Source organism: Halichoeres trimaculatus, unplaced genomic scaffold, assembly GCF_033239565.1.
Source record: "Halichoeres trimaculatus isolate MK-OKI-2021-1 unplaced genomic scaffold, fHalTri1.1 fHalTri1_scaffold_1, whole genome shotgun sequence".
Taxonomy (NCBI): Eukaryota; Metazoa; Chordata; class Actinopteri; order Labriformes; family Labridae; genus Halichoeres; species Halichoeres trimaculatus.
In genome coordinates, this window is record NW_027437179.1 from 34693690 (window position 1) to 34716258 (window position 22569).

Consider the following 22569-nt stretch of genomic DNA (forward strand, 5'->3'; position numbering starts at 1 on the left):
TGCTGATATGATGAACATTTTGGCAAACACATGCTGCATTATTTTTTGATGTAGATTTGGGATGATTGCACTTGTTGCATAAAACACACAGTTTTGGATGCAAGAAGTCCTCAAAGCTAGAGTAAAATAGACATTAAGTAATGCAATTGTAGTGTGTCTGGTGAAAATATTTTATAGAAACTGTAGGTCCATTTCAGACAGCAGGCGTACTTCAAACCCCGATGGAGGTAGATGTAGGTAACTGAAACCTGACAGGAGTTTTACAGAAAGAACAGCAACTGAGGCGCTGACTCTAAATACAACAAAGGAAGTTTGTATGGAACAGCTAATGTATTGGTGATCAAGGGGTCCAGACCATAGACTGTAAAAAAAAAAAAAAATGGACGTCATCTTGCTCCGCTAGAAGTGAGGTCGCCACAAAAACTGCTCTCCCTGGTGGCTGGCTGCAGTATAGGTCAAAAAATCCAACTCTCCATCCATTCCAGATGGGCTGTGGTCAAACTTTAAAAAATATTACACCTGGTAGAAATGTTTCTCACATCTGATTTGTTGTGGTGATTTGAAGATACCATTTGGCTGCCTTGTATTTTGTCAAGTGCTCTTTTTTTCTTAAAAGTTTTTTTTCATTAGTTATCCGAGGTTAAAAACAAGGTTTCATGACACGTTTTACGATGATTGACAGCTGCCGTTCTTGTTTACTCTTTCGGGGATTGTAAAATATATCAGGAAGTAGAGCCAAGAAGTGATTAGACTTTCAAAAGAAAAAAAAATATCATTTTTGTCACCTGGCTCTACTCAGATTCTCCCAGAATCCCTCACAGTCTTAACTGCACAGACTCTGGCTGCACAATTGCCTCAATAGCTGTGCCTGTGATGGGGGTATTTTGGCTTCAAAACTGTACAATGGTAAATGGCGGAGCCACGCTGTCCACTCTATAAACAGTCTATGGTCCAAACACAGGAGTGTCTCCAGTTTGTGCATGTGTGTTGAGCGTTCCCAGTTGAATGGATAGATTTATACATTGTTATCTCAGCAATTTTAACTTTAGAAAAACATATCACTGTCATTAATGTTTGGTACATAATTCATTCCTCATCTTCTGAAGGATCTTAAAGGCAAAGTTCATTTCCATGGGTGTCTTGAGCCACGACTGTTTGGTGTAGTCTGTAGGACGGGCTTAAAGATGCTGTGAGGAGGATCTTTTTTAGTTGGACTGGCTTGCCCCTATCTGGCCTATCATGAATTACTTGAGGCGAGGTGTGTGTTTGTTTTGGAATGAAAGGGAGATCGGATTGAAACAAGTTTTCTTTGTTCTGGACAACTTGGCAAGTTATTTATCAGTAAAGTTACGTAGAGGTTTGAAACGTGACATCAAACGTTGTAGTAGCCGGCTATAATTTAGCGACATCTGCAGTCCAGTGCTATGACGTATCTTTATGCTAATGTGACAACAAGTAAACACTGTCAGTTTGTACGTAGTTTGGTAGCCATTTATATTTAGCGCAGCAGCAGAGCTAACGTAACCTCACTGTTCATTTTATTGATAGACTCTCTAGTTTGAACAGACCACTGCAGAACATCTGCTGACTGTGGGTTGGAATGGACATTATCACTAAAAGCTTAGCTCCTGTGTTAGCCTTTGGCCCGTGCACTGTCATTTTCTCATTTAGCTTTCTTCTGCTCTTTTGTCCTTTTTCTGTCCGACAGTTAGGCTCCTGCGTCCACCAGTACTACAAACTTAATCACAGAAATTGTTTCCAGCAGAGAAAATCACAGATCTCTCTACTCACAACTGAACTTCATCAGCCAACATGGTGTTGTCATAGAGACCTAGATGTGCCATAAATCAATCCGGTCCTGCTCGAACCGAATATCCTCTAATATTGGCGCTGATAATCTCATTTTAAAGTGTGGATTACAATCAGGCATCTATCTAGAAGGGAAACTTTTCCAACATCACTTGTTGCTATAACCCAGTGTGTTTATCTTACAATTATCCTCACTTATTCAGATATACCTGGTAACTGTAAACATTTCTTTCTAAATTAAGTGCACTCCCTGATAATTATTTTTCAGGTTTTATCCACAGAATAACCAGAAATGATGCTGTTTTTTGTACTTGTGTGGGTCCTTTTCAATGGTTTTAACATATACATGTCACAGATGCATTTGTCTTCACATTTGTGTTGATTTAGTTAGTATTAACAACAATAACATCAGGAATTCGGCCCCCCAATGTAAATGATTCCCCTAAATGGGAGGCTAAACAAATCTCAAGGAGTGAGGCCTATGGTTGCAAGAAGTAAGAGAAGTTGGTAAAAAAAATTATCATACTGAAAGAAACGAGCGTTAATCAGAATAAAATATGATTTCAGTACTGAAGAAATCCTGCCACATCTAGAAATTGCTTCACCGTCTCTCTATATCACTATAGTGTGTGTGTGTGTGTGTGTGTGTGTGTGTGTGTGTGTGTGTGTGTGTGTGTGTATGTTGCAGCTCAGCCTCTACAGTACATATGTAACTCTGACACTTGCTCACTCCACCTCTTTCTCTCACTCTCTACGCCTCCGTACCTCAGCACAGAAATGGCAGAGCTCAGCGACAGCTAGGCATCCAGATGCACCCTTCATCATCATCATCATCATTATCGTCATTGACATCATCATCATCTGCTGCTGCATGAACACACATGATTACATCTAAATGCAAAGGTATGGGCACTTTCTGCAGCTCCTCGCGTCTAAAAAAGGTGATTTAGCGAGTGCGCAGAGGGGAATGTTCATGTTCACATACAAGCACATTTGGTGAGGGAGATGGTTGCCATAGAAACCAAACAGTCAGAGTGGGGTCAGTGAATCAGAAGTAATTGAGCTCAGTGTGTGTGTGTGTGTGTGTGTGTGTGTGTGTGTCAGACTCATGTGACCGTTTCTTATTCCGTCCTCCGAGGATGGGAGACGTCTCCGCACGTCCTCTCCTGCAGCGACGCCCCAGGAGGTTCATCCGAGAAAGCCGAAGAACCGTCCAATCTGAGCGAGAGGTGTGTTACGTTACGGTGCAGAGGATGCTTCCATGTGATGTGATGTTCTCAGACAGATATGAAGATTTCTGCTGCGGAGTCATTGAGTTGAACCAAGTTTCACTTAAGAGATCAAATTCCTGAGAATCAAACAACAGTGGTGTCATCAAGGGGGGACCCGGGGGGCCACAGCCACACTGATAATTTCACTTCCTATCATTAGCTGATCCCCAAACCCCTCTTATCATATACTGTAATGCACACATCCTTATTTGGACAACCAAACAGGCTTTTCACACACATTAATCTTATTCATACATTCTGTTTTTCATATTCTGTTAAAGATGCTATGAGGAGGATCTTTTTAATAGCACTGCCTTGCCCCCCTTCTGGCACACTGTCATAAATTACTTTTAGCAAGGCGTGTTTGTTTTGAAATCAAATGGAGATCGGGTGACAAATTTTCTTTCTTAAAGACAACTTTTTACTGGATACAATGTGCCTGCCACAGTAAGGTATTTGTCAGTGCAGTTACGTAGCGCTACGGTTTGAAACGTGACATCATCAAACTCTGACGTATCTGTAGGCTAACATGACAACAAGAAAACACTGTCAGTTAGTCAGTTAGTTTAGTAGCTATTTATATTGAGTACGGCTGCCAGCCAGGTGCTCTAAGATGTGTCTATAATGTGTAACGTTAGCAAATCCTGGTTAGCTAGATCTTGCCAGTCATCTACCAAGCAGAGCTAACGTAACCTCACTCTTCATTTTATTGATAAACTCTCAAGTTTGATCAGACCACTACAGAATAACTGCTGACTGTGGGTTGGAATGGACATTAGCACAAACAGCTTAGCCCCTGAAACAGCCAGCGCTAAAGGCTAATTAGCCTCCTGTGTCCACTATCACTACAAAATTAATCACAGAAATCATTTTCAGCAGAGAAAAACACAGATGTCTGGAGGCCCCGGCCTGGAAGCTAAGAAGTAGCAATTTAAAATAACCTTTAACCAGCAATATTGGTGCTGATAATGTCATTTTAAAGTATGGATTATGATTGGGCATATATCTAGAAGGGAGACTTTTTCAAGATTGATATGTTCTTATCTATTTTGTGCTATCAGATCAAGGCAAATACCTGATGATGTACAAATTACTCACTAATAAACCCAATTCTGATTCTGAAAAAGTGAAGCCAAAACACTGCCTCAATGACGTATTGCACTGTTGACCTATTTTGGAGCCAAAGCACGTGCAAAAGTGGCAGTTGGAACTACAGGATTGACGTCACTTCTCTGTTGCTCACCAAAACACACATTTAGCGCAATGATAGGGGAGCTGGTTTACCTCCATTCCTGATCAAGTGTGATTTGGTGCGTGTCATTTGACCCCATTTCTACCCACGTTTTGCTCTCATCTTCTTATTCAGTGTAAACCAATTTTTAAAAATCATTTAAAAGATGATTTGGCCAAATGTTGTCATTTCCATTCTCTGTGAGCAGGATTTGATAAAGTCGATCAAATAAAATACTAAAATATTCACACACCACACAACCAAGAACACGGTGTTCTCAGAGAACTGGGACACAGCTCCAGACGTCTAAAAAAGGATCTCTACGATGGACCAGGATTCTCCTTATTCAATCAATTGGTGCACATGAGTTCTTGGATGTTCTTCAACATTTTGGAGCCAACAGAGAACCTCTCGTGGTCTCACCACTGAGACTACTTCTCCCAGAATGCCTTAAGCAGCATCTGCTGGAGGATCCTGGATTAACAGGCAGGAGATAGATGGTAGCGTGGTGTTTTCCCACTGTTACTGTGTGTTTCTCTGCAGCACAGGCCCCCCTCCTGCACATGTCGATGCTTCATGAGGAGTTTCAGTCAGAGAGGAAGATATCCAGAGGGAGACCACTGCGCCTGATTGGCTGATGACCCTTAAAAGGCCACCAATCAGGCACCATCTTTCCTGTGTGACTGCGTGTGTTTCCCTCTTCCTCTCTCAACACACTGTGTCAGCCTGCGCATATTTTTATGTTTGCAGAGCCGCATGCATGTAAGAGTGTGCGAGAATGTGTGTGTGTGCAGGATGTTAGAATCTGGAGCTGGGAAGAAGGGGGAGGGGCAGGGTTACAGACGCTGAAGACACAGATGAAAAAAGGAGGAAAGAGGAGAATATAGAGGAAAAGACGGATACTGAGGAGAGAGCTGGAGGAGCGGTGAGGAGAGGAAGACGAAGAGAGTGAGGAGGAGGAGGAGGAGGAGAAGGGGAGAGACGATCTGCTGGAGGAAGCAGCAGCATATGTGATTTTCTTGGTAACCAAGGCGGTGATCCTCTGTGGCTGTGACGATGGGGTGCTGGCTCTCCGGACCCTGGATGGGTGACCAAACGGTGAGCATCCAAAAAGCTGCATCAGCGCTTAAAATGTTAGGGTGTCACAGAGGAGAGGATGGAGCAAATCGTGCTCAGGTGTGTGTGTGTATGTGTGTGTGTACAGATGTAAAATGGCTACATTTTTTCAGTTTCTGCAGGAACAGCTGAATGTGAGTGTGTGTGTTTGGAAAGTTAACCTAATTAATGCAGAAAATCATCACACACTTTGCCTTTATTTTTTTATGATGTGTTGAAATTTCATGTTTTGTGCAAGATTTTGGTTCCTCATCATCTCGTCTCAGTGGCTCTGCTGCTGTCCTCTGTATCTACACACAGGTGCCATTTTGTGCTCCTTCGCTCACACTGCGAGTGTGTGTATGTGTGAGTGTGTGTGTGCTCGAATGTAGCGGAGGGTGACTCATGGTTGTGATGTGCTGGAGTTAACAATACTGTTCATGCGTCTAATCCGATGGCTGTTGAGCTTCATGTGTGTGTGCGCGAGTGTGTGTGCGTGTGTGTGAGAGTGGGCATGTGTGTGAGCGTGCATGTGTGTGAAGTAGGCTGTGCTTTATGTTGTAGGTGTTAACCCTTGAGTGCCAATATGGACACTGTGTTCACATCCATCACATTTGATGGAAATCACCAAAGTGAGTGTGTTTTGTCATAAAAAGGATGAATTGGCCATCTGTCTGCAGAGCTGAGCGCCGTGACCCAGTTGCGTAATGTCGACTATTCTAGAGTTAACAGTCTGAAGTGTGAAAAGCACAGACTACATGAGTTAAAATGGAGGCGTGACGACAAACTCTTCATTCTTTCCTTGGAGCTGTTCCTCCTTCAGAGGGTGTTTGGATCCAAGCATTCCTCTGGTGGTTGAGTTTTTCACCTCAGGGTGGATTCAGGATCCAAAAGATGCACACATGTGGGTCAAACCCCCAAAACACAGTTATGCACCTGCAAATGAAACATCAACATTTCACATTTCCATCAGCAGCGTCATTGTTTTGGCCAAAGACGACGTTACACATGTATGTGCTCGGTGTTAAAATCAACATATCTCAATGGATCTCAATCCAAAGTACCTTCTGTGATCAACATCTTATCAAAAATAACACCAAATGCATTTTCTGCAACATAATGTAGCCTATATAATTTTAACCAGTAGCTACAAAACATGCAGTTGTTGCAAATGCTTCATATGAACAGAAGCAGGCCTATGAAAGTGATCTCTGCAGACACAGAGTCACATACTGCAAGACTCAAACTACTAAAGGATTCCCTGCAACAAGAAAACTAAAATATTTCATACTCGCCACTTTTCTGTCTTTGTATTAAGGAATAAAAGCACGTCCACTGTCGGGTCTCCGATGGGAGCCCAATCGGGTCAGGGCAGCAGAAATCACCCGCTCAGACGATGCTGATGTTTACAGATCTGCAGACATATTGGCATATCAGCTTTGCCAGCCTGGGAAAACTCTGCACTGACGTTTGGTGTTGATTAAAAATGGCACCTGTGGTTGGAATCTGTAGTGTTTTTTTTGGGAAAAAGACTCCATTTCCCATGAGCACCACCACTAAGGATGGGTACCGAATTAGGTACTTTAATAGGTACCGACCGAATTCTGTCAAAAGTACCGGGTACCGATTCATGTAAAACCAAAAAGTACCATGTTTGGGTACCTAAATGCATCCTTTTGACTGTACAGGAGTGGAAGAGAAGGTGATTTTCCATGCTGGACATAAACACAGGATTGCAAGGTTACATACTGAAGAATAAATTTGTTATAAAGAATAAATAAATTGAAATATTTTTACTTATTATTTTTAATTAAATTGATATTTTTTACCACATAAACACAAAAAAAGTACCAGGCATTGGTACTGTATCGTTTCAAATGTGAAAGGTACCCCTAAGGCATCCCAAACCACCATCCAAGATGTGACTCTTGCTGAGACATGCATTTGTTAAACACGACTTTTCTTTGTTAAAGACAACTTTTCTTATAGTGCTGTTGTTTGGAAGGTGACAACAAGCAGACTTTGTAAGCTCACCTTTTATTGTGTCAAGAAGGCGAGCAGACTAAGACATTGCCCTGAGTCGTTTAACGTTAGTGAATCGTGGTTATATCCTACCATCTACAAACTCCAACCTCACCAAGCAGAGCTAATGTAACCTCACTCTTCATTTCATTGATAAACTCTCAAGTTTGAACAGACCACTGCAGAATAACTGGGTGCTGTAAATAGATTCATGTTCTTCACACCCAAAGTAGAGCTAATGCTTATGATGCTTATGTCTGCAAGATGCAAATGGAGCATCCATCCTTTATCAATACTGCTGATCCCATTCTGGGCTACAGGGGGCTGGAGCTGATCTCTGGGGTGAGGTGCACCCAGGGCAGGTCACAGGGCTGACAAACAGAGACAAATGACAGGTTGGAGTCATTCTCTCTGAATGTAGAGTCAGGAAGCTTCCTTTCCAGCTCGGATCAGTGGTAACATCTGCATGACTGTGCAGTAGACAGAAAAAAACCCCAGACTGTTCTGTAATTAAAAAATCAGTGCTTTAATTTGAAAAACACATTGGGCTTGACTGGAGAGGAGCTTGATTTCATTTTCTGGCCCACTCTCCTTCTGATTGACTTGTGTTTACACTCTTATTGGTCGGAGGGATGGAGGTAAAAATGTCAGGTTACTCAGCTGGAAGAGGGTGTGCTGTGCACTGGAGCAGAATCCAGATCAGGACCATTGCTTTAATCCAACTGATGCAGAACATTCACTTTTTCTCCCCCATTATTCATGAATACAGGCATGGACATTTTAATTACCTGAGAAATAAACATTAGGGTGAGGGCATGGTGCGTGAAGATCTCTCTAGTTGCCATATTTTCATCAGGGTGTTGCAATAACTTAACTGTTGTTGTTTTAAATAATGAAAAAGGACAAAGTGCAACTGGGTCACAGGCTGAAGAAAGGCTAATTAGGTTGGGTTGGGTTGGCACAGGGGTTTTTATTCTACTGTTGTGGCATAAAATGTCTGATTTGTGGCAAGATTCTAAAAAATGTGAAATGCAAGTTGCGCTGATTCAAGACTTTTGTTGAGTAATGCAAACATCAGTGTCTTGCATGACTAAAGCCAGAGTCAGCGTACAAGAACTTCTGCATTGATGTGCCCATGTCACTCTGCAATACTCCTCCAAAACACACAAGGGCAGTTTTACACTACGTTTCTTCCTTTTTAGCGGCAATTTGGAGCGTTTTATGTAAAACTGAGGCTAATACATTTTGCCCCTTATCATACAGCAACTATGACAAGGGAGGAAAGAGAGGAGATGTTGGAGGAGATGAACTGCATGGTAAAAGGATCCCGCTCAGCTGACCAATCAGAGGGCTTGCAGTTGTTAAATCTAGTAGAAGTTGCATGTGTAGGTTTCTGCATTGACAAGGGGATATGCAGATCTGCAGTGTCGACTAGGCCATGAATTTGGTACAGAAGTGAGGTGTGCTCTGCCACCAACAGGAGATTGTTGCCTTTGTACTTCTGTTGTGACAAAGTGAGTTCTGATTGATGGATAAAAACTGCTGTATCATCACCAAGCTGACGCCTAAACTCCAAAATAGAGATGTCTTGGTTTGAGGTTGGGTTTCCTTCACATTTTTTTCTCACTCTTTGTCTGTTGATTGCAGTTAAATGGGCGGAGTCTAGCACACCTGAGCCAGCGAGATGCTCTGAGGATCCTGGCAGCCAGTCAGCGTCCAATCACACTGCAGATAAAGGGTCAGAGAGGGCGTGGCTCTGAGGGAGACAGGGGAGCCTGGGAGACCCTCCCCCTCAACCTGCAGCACCTTAACCTGCCCCTCCCACCTATGGGGACGGGACTTAATGCGTCCAGCCCATCCTACCAGGAAAGGTACAAAAACAAAGTAACAGTTTGAAAACCTGAAGCATGTAAGGATGTGATGTTTGAGATGTTTAAATGTTTTGATATTGTCTCCTGTCAGACATTTTTACAGCCACCTGTCCCTGCCACAAGATCACTGTGATGGAGGACGGTACAGCTACCTGTCCAGCTCCCCACATGACACAGTGGACATCGTCCATCAGGTGAAAACACAGACTCAGCCTAAATGTTGCTACAAGGAAATATACTTGGTCATACTTTGGCTTCAGGAAATATTGCTCAGTCGCTCTAACGTGGTCTGATGCAGCGAAACCAGACAAAAGGATGAGTCCAGTTTTCCTAATTTTTTTTTTATGAAGACCCCTGAGTCGACTACGCCAGGATAATGATATTTATCAGTGGAGGCAAATTAATTTACGAAACAGCAGCATGTGCGTTTAGGTAGTCTGATTTTACAGCAATCAGGCCCATTAATTATCTTTGTTGCTCAATTTTGTTTGTTTTTGGATCGGCCTGTTATTATATTCTTACAGCAGGGGGTTGATAGTCTCCAGCACCACTATTTTAAGGGTTGCAGGGTGAAAAGTTTGGGAACCCCTGGACTAAACCATCACATTAAACATACTGCACTAACCAAAAATGACCCAGTAGAATGTGCTGGTGCACAGTACGCGGCTAGATATGCAAATCCTTCATATTCAATCGGTAGTTTTTCATTAAAATCCTGCAATTAAAGCACACAAACCAGCCTTTAGGGGCTTTCAAGAGTTTTTCAATTTCTTTTCTCACATCATGTTTTTTTCCAGGATCCAGAGCTGACTGGTCGAGCACCGAAGGGCCAAAACTGCCTGATGGGATGCTGCAATACAAACTTGGAAGAACCAAACGGCTTCCACAGTCAGGTAACCAAGAAGTTGTGCAGCAAACTCTCAATATTAAGTGATGGGGCTCATAGAGAAAATCATTTTCTTTCTTCCATCACTTAATCAAAAGTACAGTGTGTACAAATGGGGATATTTTGCGGCCAATTCTGGATTGAAATGCTCCTCTTCTCAAGTTTATCTTTATCCATTTTTTAAAGTTTTTTACTCTAAAAAACTTTGGCCACAACCAATTATTTTCTGCACAACAGACACATTCCTTCTCTTTAACTTTGAACTGTTTTTATTGATCTTATCAAAAACTAAATCTTGCACATAAGATCTCTTCCTTTAATCCTATTTTATACATGATCTTTCTCAGTTATTTATCTGGCTTAAAAACTGGACCTTGAGGGTGAAAGTTCATGCTACTTATGTGTATAACACTGGAGCTTCTTGAGTCTTGAATACAAAAAGTGTACGGCTGTTCCTAGTTTCTTTGTTACTGTAAAAATGTGGTGGTGCAAGATGGCAGCCTCCATGAAAGGTGACTTGCTCTACTGTAGATATAAAAGTCTAACCCTAAATTAACAGAAACAAAATGATTTTTATATGTAGATGAATGCGTAACAATTTGAACATACTCAGGTTTGTTACATCCCATTTCTACCAGATGCTGCTCAACAACTCACACACTGTTGCTTTAATGCTTTTTCCACGTCTTTCTCAGTTAGGTTAGCTGGGTAATCACTTTTAAAGCTTGATTTTTAACACTCACAAACACATTAGATTTGGTATTCATCCTCTAATTATCAAAACTCAAGAAGACTATCTTTACATTTTTGGAATCTGAAAGAACTATCTCAGTCACAACACCTTGCGGTCAGACTTAATCCAGCACCAAACAGATTCTACGTACAGTGTTGTCTGAGTAAAGCTTGACACGATATTTCTGAGTGTCACCGAGCTCCGCTGTTGTCAAAAAAAAAAACACTTCCAAACATCACATCAATGAGTCAGACTGCTTCACTGATTGTTTCCTCTCAAATATGAACTGACTGTAGTTTGTTTTGACTCAATCCCACACACACACTCACACACAAACACTCTCACACACACATCCTCCTACTTCCAGAAATACTGCAACACCAATTCTGGATTCAGCTGCAGCTGAAAATAGTCCCCGACAGATGCACCGTTTCTTCCTGTTAATGTTTACGGTAAACTACAAGGACCATCTGTTTCAGAAAACAACTGATTATTTCCTTTAAATGTTACTATAGCAATAATTTACATCCTTTTTTTGTTAGATTCCTGTTGAGAGACTGTGTCTAATACATGAAATCAGTTGAACGGAAAGACAGTTTGCTTCTTGACCTCCACATGAAGTCATTCGGATACAGATGACTGAATGTACTGAATTACATCTTTGCATACTTCCAAATACCCCTGTATGAACACACATGTGCACCCCTCTATACAAACACAGGTGATTTTAGTAGTGTCTCGATGAGGGGTCTTTTAGGCGTTCCATTAATTCTGTGTTTTGAGTTTTTAGAAGATGTGCGGGTTGTTCCATATCATCTATTCAGTATCTGTCCTCACACTAAACACACTCTCACTAATCAAGTAACCGAGATATAAAACAGAAAACATCTCTGGTGTTTTAAAACCCAGAATTGTTCTCATCTTTTGTGTAATGAATATTCTCATAATAAAGCTACTAGTTGTTTGTGCCTACAAACCCTACCAGAAATCCGGGTGTCCTGATCGATGACCAGCTGACCTTTAAGGTTCATGAGGCCTTGAATATGCTCTCTATAACATCAGGAGGATCAGACCCTAGGTGACACAACAGGCCACACAGCTTCTAGTACAGGCCCTTGTGATTTCCTGCATCAACTACTGCAACTTCATCCTAGCAGGTCTCCCTACATTTAAACATCAGCAGGCGATCTGGAATGCAGCAGCACATCTGGTCTTTAACCACCCCGCTGTTAATGTCTCTTCACTGGCTTCCAGTAGGAGCTCCAATCAAATTCAAAGCTCTTCTTCTGGCTTACAAAAAATTGGCAAATGCCAACCAGGGGTCCCTCATCCAGGTCTACACTCCTTCTGACCCCCTACACTCTGCTTTAGAAAGATGCCTGGTGTTCCCAACCCAGCATGGCTCCAAATCTGTAGCCAGACTCTTCTCCTCTGTTGTGCCCAAATGGTGGAATGAATTACCTAACTCTATACAATCTGCAAAGTCCCTTTCTACTTTCAAGAGCTGTCTGAAGACTCATCGGTTCAAGGAGGCACTTAATCTGACCCTTCTTCTCTTTGTCCTCATGGTAGAATAATACAGAAGACCTCAGACCCAGCTCTTAGTGAATATTCAGCACTGATTATTAAATGCTGCTGAAGGTGGAACTACATTGTTGTAGCAATTAATTGCGATTAGTTATGGCTACATTATTCAAAATGAGGGAGAAAAAAAAATTGTTGCACTTAATGGCAGCACCTGATGCCAAATAACTTGTCGTTCTTTGTTGCGCTAACTAAGGTTTACCCTCTTGTCTAAATTTGTTGTTGTACATTGCTTTGGACAAAAGCGTCTGCTAAATGAAATTGTAGGATTGTAGTTGTATGCTACATGTGCTTACTTCAGTAGACAACTGTTTTATATTTTCATTTTCCAATGTATTCTTAATATAGTGAGTAAAAGCTACTTTATGTATCACCAAACCTTAATAAATTGTGGAAAACAATCAATATTAAATTGCTAGCTTAAGATTCACACAGTATCACAGATACAATACTTGAAGTTCCTTTCAGAACCATGTTTTATGCCTCTATCAAAATAATTTCTGACCCATAGAAATCAGAATAAGTCAAATTTCCATCTTCATTTTGAAAGCTTGTTTGTTTTTTGTAGGTATCATTTTAGTCCTGGTAATAAAAACACTGGTTTTAGCCATCAACAGTTGGTAGTACAACCCTTTCCATAAAGCAGGTTGGAGACAAAATAAGCTGTGCATATGGTCAATCTACCACCAATAGTGACAACTTTATTATCCACAGAGATTTCAAAAAGCTGCCCTTGTAGTATACTGAAGTCACTGAGGATGATGAAGCTGCCACAGACAACTTTGACAACTACCTGCACTTGAAACAGATCCAGGAATAGAATCTGGAGTCTAAAGTAAAGGCACAGTTGGACTGAGCCACACGGTACAACAATAGTATATTGACGGAAGTGTTTGTAGAAAATAAATAAATATTGATGACCTTATACTGCATTAATTCAAGACAAACTTCTCGCCTATATTATCTGCAGAAAATAACCAACAAATTGAGTGTCGAAATCAAGAAATATCTTGTTGTAGACAACTTCAACACTACAGAGGTAGTTTTTCCTCAAGCAGAAAGCAGCGAGGTCTTACACATACAGGACATGTGACATAGTGGGCTTACTCGTTTGAATGACCTTGAACTGTGCTTGTTCCTGCAGACTGACGATGAGGACTTCATGCTTGAGAAGCCCCTGGGGTTCCTGCCCCTTCATCATGAGCTGGACAGCGGCCTGGGTTGGACAGATGGCTCCCTCCACCAGGGGGACCTCTCAGGTCTGGAGACTGAGGAAGGAGGCCTGGAGGACTGCCATTCTCATGGGGCGCTGGCACCAGGGGGTTGTGGGGGTTTTGGAGGTGGCTCTCCATCCTCTGAGTCTTTTATCTCCTCTGAGCTCAGCGACTCAGGCTTTTACAGCGTGAGCACTGGGGAGTTCAGACACTTCCAGAGGCTGCTGGAGAAGCGCATGCGGCTGTACAATGCCCGGCTGCAGCATCAGGGCGAACCCTGTGAGAGGCGGGAGCGGCGGGACAGCTGCCCCAAGAGCCACCGCGAGCTGCTGGAGGCTATCCCTGAGGCGCTCACCATGCAGCCTCAGTGTCAGCGCCTGCAGCTCGGGATGGAGGAGGGTGCTGAGCCTGTCATGGACCTCCCACCCCGCGGACTCTTCAGGTAGCAACTGACAAACACCTGTTTAAGATAGCAGACATGTTGTAGTCCTTCTGACTGACTTTACTGTCTTAATTTTTAGGGTTTCTTCAGTCCAGTTCCATAAAGCAGATCGTCCCTGTCTGAACCGTCACAGCTCCAGTAGTGGAGCCCTCTTCAACCCCTCCCATGCTGCAGTTTCACGGATGGCTGCTCCAGTCCTCTCTACCTGCAGCACCCCCTCCAGCCACCGGAGGCCTATCGTACCCATCGTACCCATGCAGCCACACCACCAGAGCTCCAGCTCAATGGGGATGCTGCGGAGAAGCCGAACTCTCCACCATCGCCCTCCTCCTCAGGAGTATCGTCGCCGGGCCAGCCATCCAGCTTCCCCATCCTACTGTGCAGCCACCATGCACCACTGTGGAGGTGTTGTGCCTTGCAATGCCCTGCCGCTTGGTCTGCCAGAGGAGGGTGAGCTGGTGACTGGTATGATGACTCCCCACCCAAATGGTTTAGCTGTTTCTCCTCAACAACACCCCGCGGCTTTAGGGCATCCCAGAGGTGCCAACATCCATGAGAGATGCTATGACAACCAGCAGAACGGCCAGGTTGCTCACCACGATTACTGGCACTCCCAAGAAAGACGCCTGATCCCTGAACCATCAGTGACAGAAAGGGACAGAGAGATCGAGAGAGAACTGGAACAGAAAAGGCAAATGCAGCAGGAGAAAGAATATGAGATGGAAAGAGAGGCTCAGATTCAGGAGGAGCTGGAGAGAGAAAGGCAGAGCAGAGCAAGAGAGCAGCAACACCTCCAGAGTTTGGTCAATCCTCCTCAGGCAGGAGATGTCAACGACACCTGGCCCAAACCTGCAACCCGTCAGACCCAGGGGGGTGCGGGGGGCAGAGGTCTCTACAGCACCTTGGAGGGCCACACAGGGGTTAATAACTGTGCTGCTGGGTGGGATGCAAAGAAGGGACACATAGGCTCAAACCCTAATCCCACACCAGGTCTGCAGTCGAAAATAGATCCAAGCCCCAAACCCAGTGCAACCTCAAGGATCTCAAGGAGCCAGCTCCTGAGAGACCGGGCGTCCCAGCTGGCAGACGAGCGCAGTGGCATGAGCACAGATGAGGAGACCAACACCGACATGCTGATGGGGCGCTACTGGAGTCGAACGGAAAGGAGGGAACACTTCCTATTGGCCCGTGAGCAGAAACAGCAGCAGTTGCAGGCGAGAGGAATAATTTTAAGGGAAGCGAGCAGCAGCAGGGGCGGTGCCATCACGGGAGGGGGAGGGGGAGGAGCCTCTGTGGGAGACGGAGGCATGGTGGACAGTAGAGCGGGTGGAGCTTTTGCAGATGGGCGGTGCAACACCGTCCTGGAGCTGAGTCAGAGAAAGCTGAGTCGCCTGAGGAATAGGAAGCTGTTGGATGACTGGACAACAGTAGAGGAGCTCCTGACTCACGGGACGAGGCTGGACAACCATGAGGACATGCTGTGTCCCAGCTCTCTGCTCACAGTCACCACCGTCTAACTGCATGGACACACTTTTACCAGTAACTCTGTGTGTGAGTGTGTGTGGTGTCAAACTAACCATGCATTTTTAAGAAATCATCTGGTTTGGTCTTCCCAGGAGTCTCAGACTCCAGGGGAGACAGAGAATGAGACGGTTTCTGAAAATGTTTGACTGTTCCTTTAATGAATGTGCGTAAGAGAGAAACCTCACTGTTATCGCTGTTATCACCTCAACTGATAGCTTTATGTGTGGGTGTGTCACCACTGTACAGCACTTCAGACAAACTGTGTCGGTGCATGACGCTTCTAATGACAAACCACCAAACAAGGTCGAAATGAGCGCGTATGTTTGCATCATGTGTTTCATGCTACATCGTATGCTACGATTATCTCACAAACAAATTTACAAACATTTGGGTTCGGACTCCAACGCTAAAAATAGACCCTGATGTTTTTAGGGAGCAATACTGTTCTGATGTGCACTAACGATAGACCACAACTTTTACATCAGGGCCACAGAACACATCAACTGTAGCGATGCAGACAATGATACTTAGATTTGATACCAAATCCTGAATGGTTTTTATAGAAAATCTGTTTACAATTAAAGTACTGGTTTGTGGGAAGGCTGGTAGGAGGAATGTGCCACAGAGGTTTGCAGAGTGTTGAAGCATAACATTAATCTGTGTCACTGAAGAGGGTGGTACGCTACATTCACGTCATGTCAATCAGATGTGCAGCGCAGAAGTATCTGTCAAGATATATTTTTCCAAAAGCTACTGAAATTATTTTAGGAGGTCCCACTTGCAGAAAACAACCACGAGTTGTCATTAACAACATGGAGAAAAGAACTGCAAGGTCACCACAAAGGATACGCTGATCCAACTTTTTAAGACCTGATACAGATACTGATATCTTAGCCTTGGTATTGGCAAATACCAAATTTGACAACTTAAACTAACTTGAGTTAAATAGATGATCCCTAAGCCTCTGTCCATAACCATCGGTATACAGTCTAGATTCTTTGAGTCTTCATCGGACTAACACCCAATACCAGTTGGAATCAGTATCCCTATCTACCACGATGGATGTGTATGTTTAATCATCTTAAAGCATAGTCTCCCTCGCTTGTTTCAAGTTGTTAAGACAAATAAGTTTTTATTATTGAAGCCCTCAAGTGCCATTCATGTATTATGTCAGAGTTGTTCAGCCATCCGCCATGAGCAGGAGCTATAGCTTCGGTTACAGCCATAATATGATAATGGCCTACTACCCAGATGTAAACAAGCACAGATGACATCTTGTAGATTAGCACAGTTTGGCAATAGTTTAATGTAGAAAATTGAGTTTTTATAAAGGGTGTAACATATAACCACACCAACAGGGCAATCTGTAACCTGCACAAAGATGTGGACGTTAACCTGCAAGGCAGACTGAAGGCAGGTGGTGCTAGGTCTGCTAGCCTTAGTACCACTCCAAAAAACGGTTCACTCTGTCTTCTTTTCCTTTGAACTAGCTAACTAACCAGAATTTAAATTTCAGTCAAATAAAAAGTAACTATTGCTACATTTAATTCAGATTCATACATTTACACTCCCAAATCTAGGTGGGAATCCAAATATTCATCAGTAGGTTTATCATATTAGCTGGAAACTGAACAATTAAAAGAAAGATTTTCCAATAATGCCAAGTTAGGGATGCACAATATTTGACAAAGATATGCACCAAAAGACTCAAATTCATGACTCAACAGTCATTAAGTAAAAGCATCCCTCAAAAATGTCCAGTTTGAGTTAAACCAAACCAGCTATTTTTATCTACTCCTTTATTTTCACGTACCTCCCACTCTTTGCAGCTGCTTAATGAGATCAGAGTGGATAATGGCAGCAACGTGATTCAGTGGGCTCGCCCACGGCACCCTGCCGCCAACCAGTCAGATTGCTGAGCATCAACATAGCTGAGGGGCAGCACAGCTGCAGCAGCTGGTTGTCTGAAAGCAGCATAACGTGAAAGCTTTTCATAGCAGGGTTTCTTTTTGTCATTCTTACTGCTCTGCTGACATGGCGTGAATGCAGCGTACCAGTTTTGTGCCCTCATGGCTCATGGCTTCCTGTTCCTGCATCTGTCTGTACTGCTGGCAGGATGTTTACAGATCTACCTACCCAGGAATCAGCTTATGCATGTTTATCAAACTCTACAGTGATGCATCGACCGTGTGCAGATCATTTGTAAGGTCAGACACAGAGAACTTAAATCAGTGACGTTGACATTCCACTTAAAGCAGAAACAGTGTGAGTACATTTGAAGTCTGCTGATTACAGGTCTGCAGTTTGGGAAAATGTGCAATAATACCTCGAGCTAGTTTTAATACGAAGATGACAGAGTTCAGTGCACTACCTGTCATGTTTTCATCAAATGCAGTAACTCGTTTTGAATCACAGCTGCACAAAAGTGACGAGTCGCTGGACGTGCACGTCATCCTAGAGTCTAAATCAAAAAGCGCAAAGGTCATGTAGATATTTCCATCATCTCTTCATGTTGTTTTCCATTGGAGGGACCTAAGAGATCAACTTTTGCACATCATTTTTTATACAAAAAATTTTCCCTACCTTTCTGTCCCGGGGACTGAGGCCAGTAGAACGACTGTAGATAGAGCGACAGTGTGTATTGATGTTTTATTTATAAACTATCATAGTGATTTACGGAGGAAAAAAAATCAATTTATCGTCATTGTGTTGGACATATTTCAATATTTTTCTTGTGATGGTTATAAAACTAATGTGAAAAGTTTTTATGATCTTTAGAGCCTTTAAAATCTAGTTTATTTATTTAGAGGTCGGTGAAACTTTAATTTTCCATTTTTTAAAGAGTGAACACAAAATGTGAATATTATTGTCTCTTTAAATGGCTCAATTGAACTTTACTGTTGTTTTGTGTCATTCTGACATGTACATATTGATTTTGTTGGACAGTGCAGATGAGGTTGGACTTTGGACATGCTGACGCCATCAGACGCCTCCAGTGGTTTATCATGTGGTTCTGTAGGTTTATAGCTGTTTTACGGAGGCTGTATATACAGCACAGAGATTTACATTTGTAGTATTAGTACGTTTAACACTCACATTATTGTTGAAATTCATGGAAAGTGGTTCAGTTTGTTCTGAATGTTAGATGTGGCATCCATGAATTATTAGTGGGATCACTGACACGCTAACGCTTTAAGAAACACAAAAGTATCTGGAAAGATCTTGTTCTCTGCGTCTTCCTGAGTCGGAACTTTAGACAAATATCTTTTTTTTCTCTGTTTGTCCAGAAAACAGATAAACAGGGGCTCACAATGCTGTTCTTTAAACTTGTGCATATGTCGGCATGCTAACATGCCATAAATCACAGTTTATCATTTGCATCATGAGCATGTTAGCATGCATACATTTTATTAATTCAAACTTGAGAATCATGAGAGTGTGATTAAATCTTCTAGTGACATTCACAAAGCAAATACGTGAACATGTAATGGAGAAATTCTCGGATAAGACTTTAGGCTGATCTGAACAACTTGTTTTGAGAGTCACATGAGAAAAAGTGACATCACCAATTCATAAATCTTTTTAAAAGCACTGAGTTAATATGACACTCACTTCACAACAGGTTAAGTCTGGGTTTTCTAATATCCGAATAATTGTTTCATAACCCCCCAAAACATGTATATAATTCTCATTTGACTTAATCCCATTTAAAAAATATGTTTTGAAATTCCTTTACGTTTCCCCTGGGTTGTAGTTAGTATCAGTGAATTATGAGCAGTGACTATTGGATAGAATACTCTTCCCTATTAGTTACCCTTTCAGAACTCTCAAGGTCGAATGCACAGCATGGCAACAGTGGAGGAAGCTGCTGGAGTGATGAAATTTGGGTTTTGTTTTGTTTAAAGACGCCAATCTGAGATTTTTTAAAAAAAGCTATCAAGAAGAAACATTTGGATTTCAGCCACAGTAACCAGAAATTATATTTCCTAAATAAATAAATAAGCTAAAGAAAAGAGATTTTCATGAGCCAAAGTAGAGTTTGAGTATTTAAATTATGAATGCTGAAATTTTTTTTGATTGCTCTGACAGTCCGGGTGTGTTGAAGGTCAGTGAGGACTTGAAATATATTTGCTTTTATCAGCACGTCTAACCAAAAGAAGTGCTATGAAAAGAGTTTATAAAACAAAAAAAGAGACCCAATCAATGCAACCCCTGAACCAATCAGCTATCGCTTTATTTTATGTAGATGGTACACAATAATTAATCTACCAATAGTTTGCAGAAACTATCAAATAATATTTCTGCTTGAATTACCCATACTTAAAAGCAACCCTTTTGAGACTTGGGGTCCAAAACTTGGGGCCATTTTTGGTTTTGGTGCCGTTTCACTCAAATTCAACAACTTTATAGCATTGCAACAGAAGTGGAATATGCAGAAGAACTAAATAACAGAAATCTGAGATAAGTTAATCTGCTTAAAAGCTATCAGAAAGACGAAATTAGGGATGTTTTTAGGTTATTTTTACAAAGCAAATTGAGTAAAGCAGAGTATAAATTAGAGATGTTGAGTTTCTCTTGCATGCTGACAGAACCTTGGTGAGTCACTTCGGACGCATTTGCTTTTACCACCATGTCAAACCAAACTGGGCGCTGTGAAAAGCGCCTGTAAAAAGATCCTGTAAAAGATAAAGTGAGTCAGAAAGCCAGACGTGGAATGCAGTCTCTGAATCCATCAGATGTTGCCTGGCTAGGATTCTTATTTTACTAATCTGCATTCATATGCAGGTTTCTCCGACTTCTTAAGATCTCGTCCTTCAACTCAAACTGTTTTACTGCATCTCGGATTGTAGACAGACGGAAAAAAAAAGCTCAGCATGAGAAAGCGAAAGTCTCATACTCAATATCCAAACATCACCTTTGAAGCCCTGGAATATTGACCAAAGTAGAGCGTAGAAAATTAAGATTGTGTCAAGAAAGACGGAAAAAATTCTCATCCTGACAAAATGTTGAGGAAATTTTAAGAAAAAAAAACATGGTAGCAGCAGGTTTGCAGGGTTAAGTGCTGTTTTGTTTCCCCTGGACACACAGAGTTAACGCAGATATTCATCTTTTGTTCTGACTCCGAGGCCGACAGAGGATAAGATGTTTCATATAAGAGTCTGTTTGTTGAAAACACTTGGAATGAGAAATGAAATCAAACCTCCACCCTGTGTTTTCACTTTTCTTTCCTCTCTCGACTGTGACTCAAACAGTCTGAATAATGGATGACGAAGAGAGAGGTTTTTTTTTTTTCCCTCTCACCCGCCTCCCCCTCTTCTTTCACTCTCTTTGCTTACATTACACAAGGACACAGAGAGCTGAAAATAGTGCTGCTGTCCTCATGCGATGTGAAAATTAAAAGCACACTGGAGCGGAGACACTTGCTGCTGGGGAACTCAACACTACTTATAGTCCATCTGACAATCCCTCCATCCAGCCTGCGACACCACCTCCATCTGTCTGTGTAGGGTACTTTTCACCACAGCAAGCTTTTTGGAATATGATGATGTATATGTGATTGTAATAAAGAGATTTTAATTAGCTATGACATGCTGGTTTGGTGTTGTTATTGATGCGGTAACACAGTTTGACCCACATATCAGGAGCCTGGGTTTCTTGGTCTGTCTTAGGCTGAAGGGTTAATGAATAGGTTGTTGTAGCAGACAGGGTGAGCCAAGACCAACTCAAAAACCTAAAAGCTGAAAATATCAAACCTTTTAACACATTCAGATTCCAGCTTCTTCAAACATTCAGATGTATGTGGTGTAATTCACCATGCAGCACACTTCTATTGTTTGTCCAGTGAAAGGACAGAGTGTGGGAAAGCAGAGGAGACTGACTCACAGAGCAGAACGCAGAGGGACAATAGATCCAGACCTTTGACCTGAGGGTACAGAGATGGAGATGTGAAGGCAGCTTGGCGCCCAAACTGAGTCTTTTTACCTTGTCACCATGAGTATGGCTTGTTATCTTCAGTTTAAAAAAAGAATCTCTTTTTTCTTAATATCATGGTTATTGGTGTTGAAACCAAACAAGAAAACTAGATCTGTTATTTGATTTCAATGCACATCGATATATCCAGATTATCTTACATGATGGATACTGCCTCTCCATTCAAGAGTTTAAGGATGTTGTTGCCATCTATTTAGTCTTGGGTTTAATTACTTGATATATTTCTTTATAATAACTCCTCTTTCTAATTGGTTAAGGTGCTTTATGTGTTTATCCTGATGGTAAACATCTTAGCCCTAGATTACGGTGGCCCTTGGATGTCAGACGACTTGCAGAAGCCCTAACACAAATAAAAAAGCAAAAAACACGAATGCGAAAGCAACAACACTGCTGAAGTACAGCCACAACGGAAGTAAAAAGAGGTTACTTATCCAAACGGACACAGAAAAGTTATAACAGTAAGTAAGTAAGTGATAAACTTAATCTATTAAACATAGCTTCATATGGGTGTCACCTTAAGATATCTTTCATAGTAGTTAAATTCCTTTATTCACATTAGCATTCAATCTATATTTATCATAGCTCAAGTTACAAAAGAAAATAATCATCAACTTACTTTCACAACTTTTCTGTGTCCATTAGGATAACTGTGCCCTAACTTCAATTGTGGTTGTAATTCTGTTGTGTTGTGGCTTTTGCATTCGCGTTGTTGGGTTTGCAAATCAGCTGACACCCATCGGCCACTGTACTAGATGGCCTTGGGTGTAAACAGAAGGATAGAGTTTTTGTAGTCTCCATGGGAATCTTAAATGTCCAACACATTTGGCACACCTCAGGAAACTGAGCTGAAATTCAACCAAATTGAGTAAACAAGAGGACAATTTTAATGAAATGTT

At 42.0% G+C, this 22569-nt stretch overlaps 1 protein-coding gene across 1 annotated transcript; it reads left to right on the forward strand.

Annotated features, from left to right (window-relative positions):
* The first annotated feature begins 5033 nt into the window (after positions 1-5033).
* On the forward strand, positions 5034-19604 carry LOC141797455 (uncharacterized). The gene is made up of 6 exons (XM_074678804.1): positions 5034-5409; positions 9076-9299; positions 9391-9493; positions 10097-10192; positions 13647-14158; positions 14238-19604. The coding sequence occupies exons 1-6, from the start codon at positions 5368-5370 to the stop codon at positions 15673-15675; spliced, it is 2415 nt and encodes an 804-aa protein (XP_074534905.1). The 5' UTR covers positions 5034-5367; the 3' UTR covers positions 15676-19604.
* The last annotated feature ends 2965 nt before the right edge of the window (positions 19605-22569 follow it).

Excerpts from the sequence above, each read along its gene's own strand:
- LOC141797455 (XM_074678804.1), top strand. The coding sequence starts at position 5,368 with ATGGGGTGCTGGCTCTCCGGACCCTGGATGGGTGACCAAACG. Across the intron at positions 5,410-9,075 it reads CCTGGATGGGTGACCAAACG|TTAAATGGGCGGAGTCTAGC; the intron begins GTGAGCATCCAA and ends TGTTGATTGCAG. Across the intron at positions 10,193-13,646 it reads CAAACGGCTTCCACAGTCAG|ACTGACGATGAGGACTTCAT; the intron begins GTAACCAAGAAG and ends TTGTTCCTGCAG.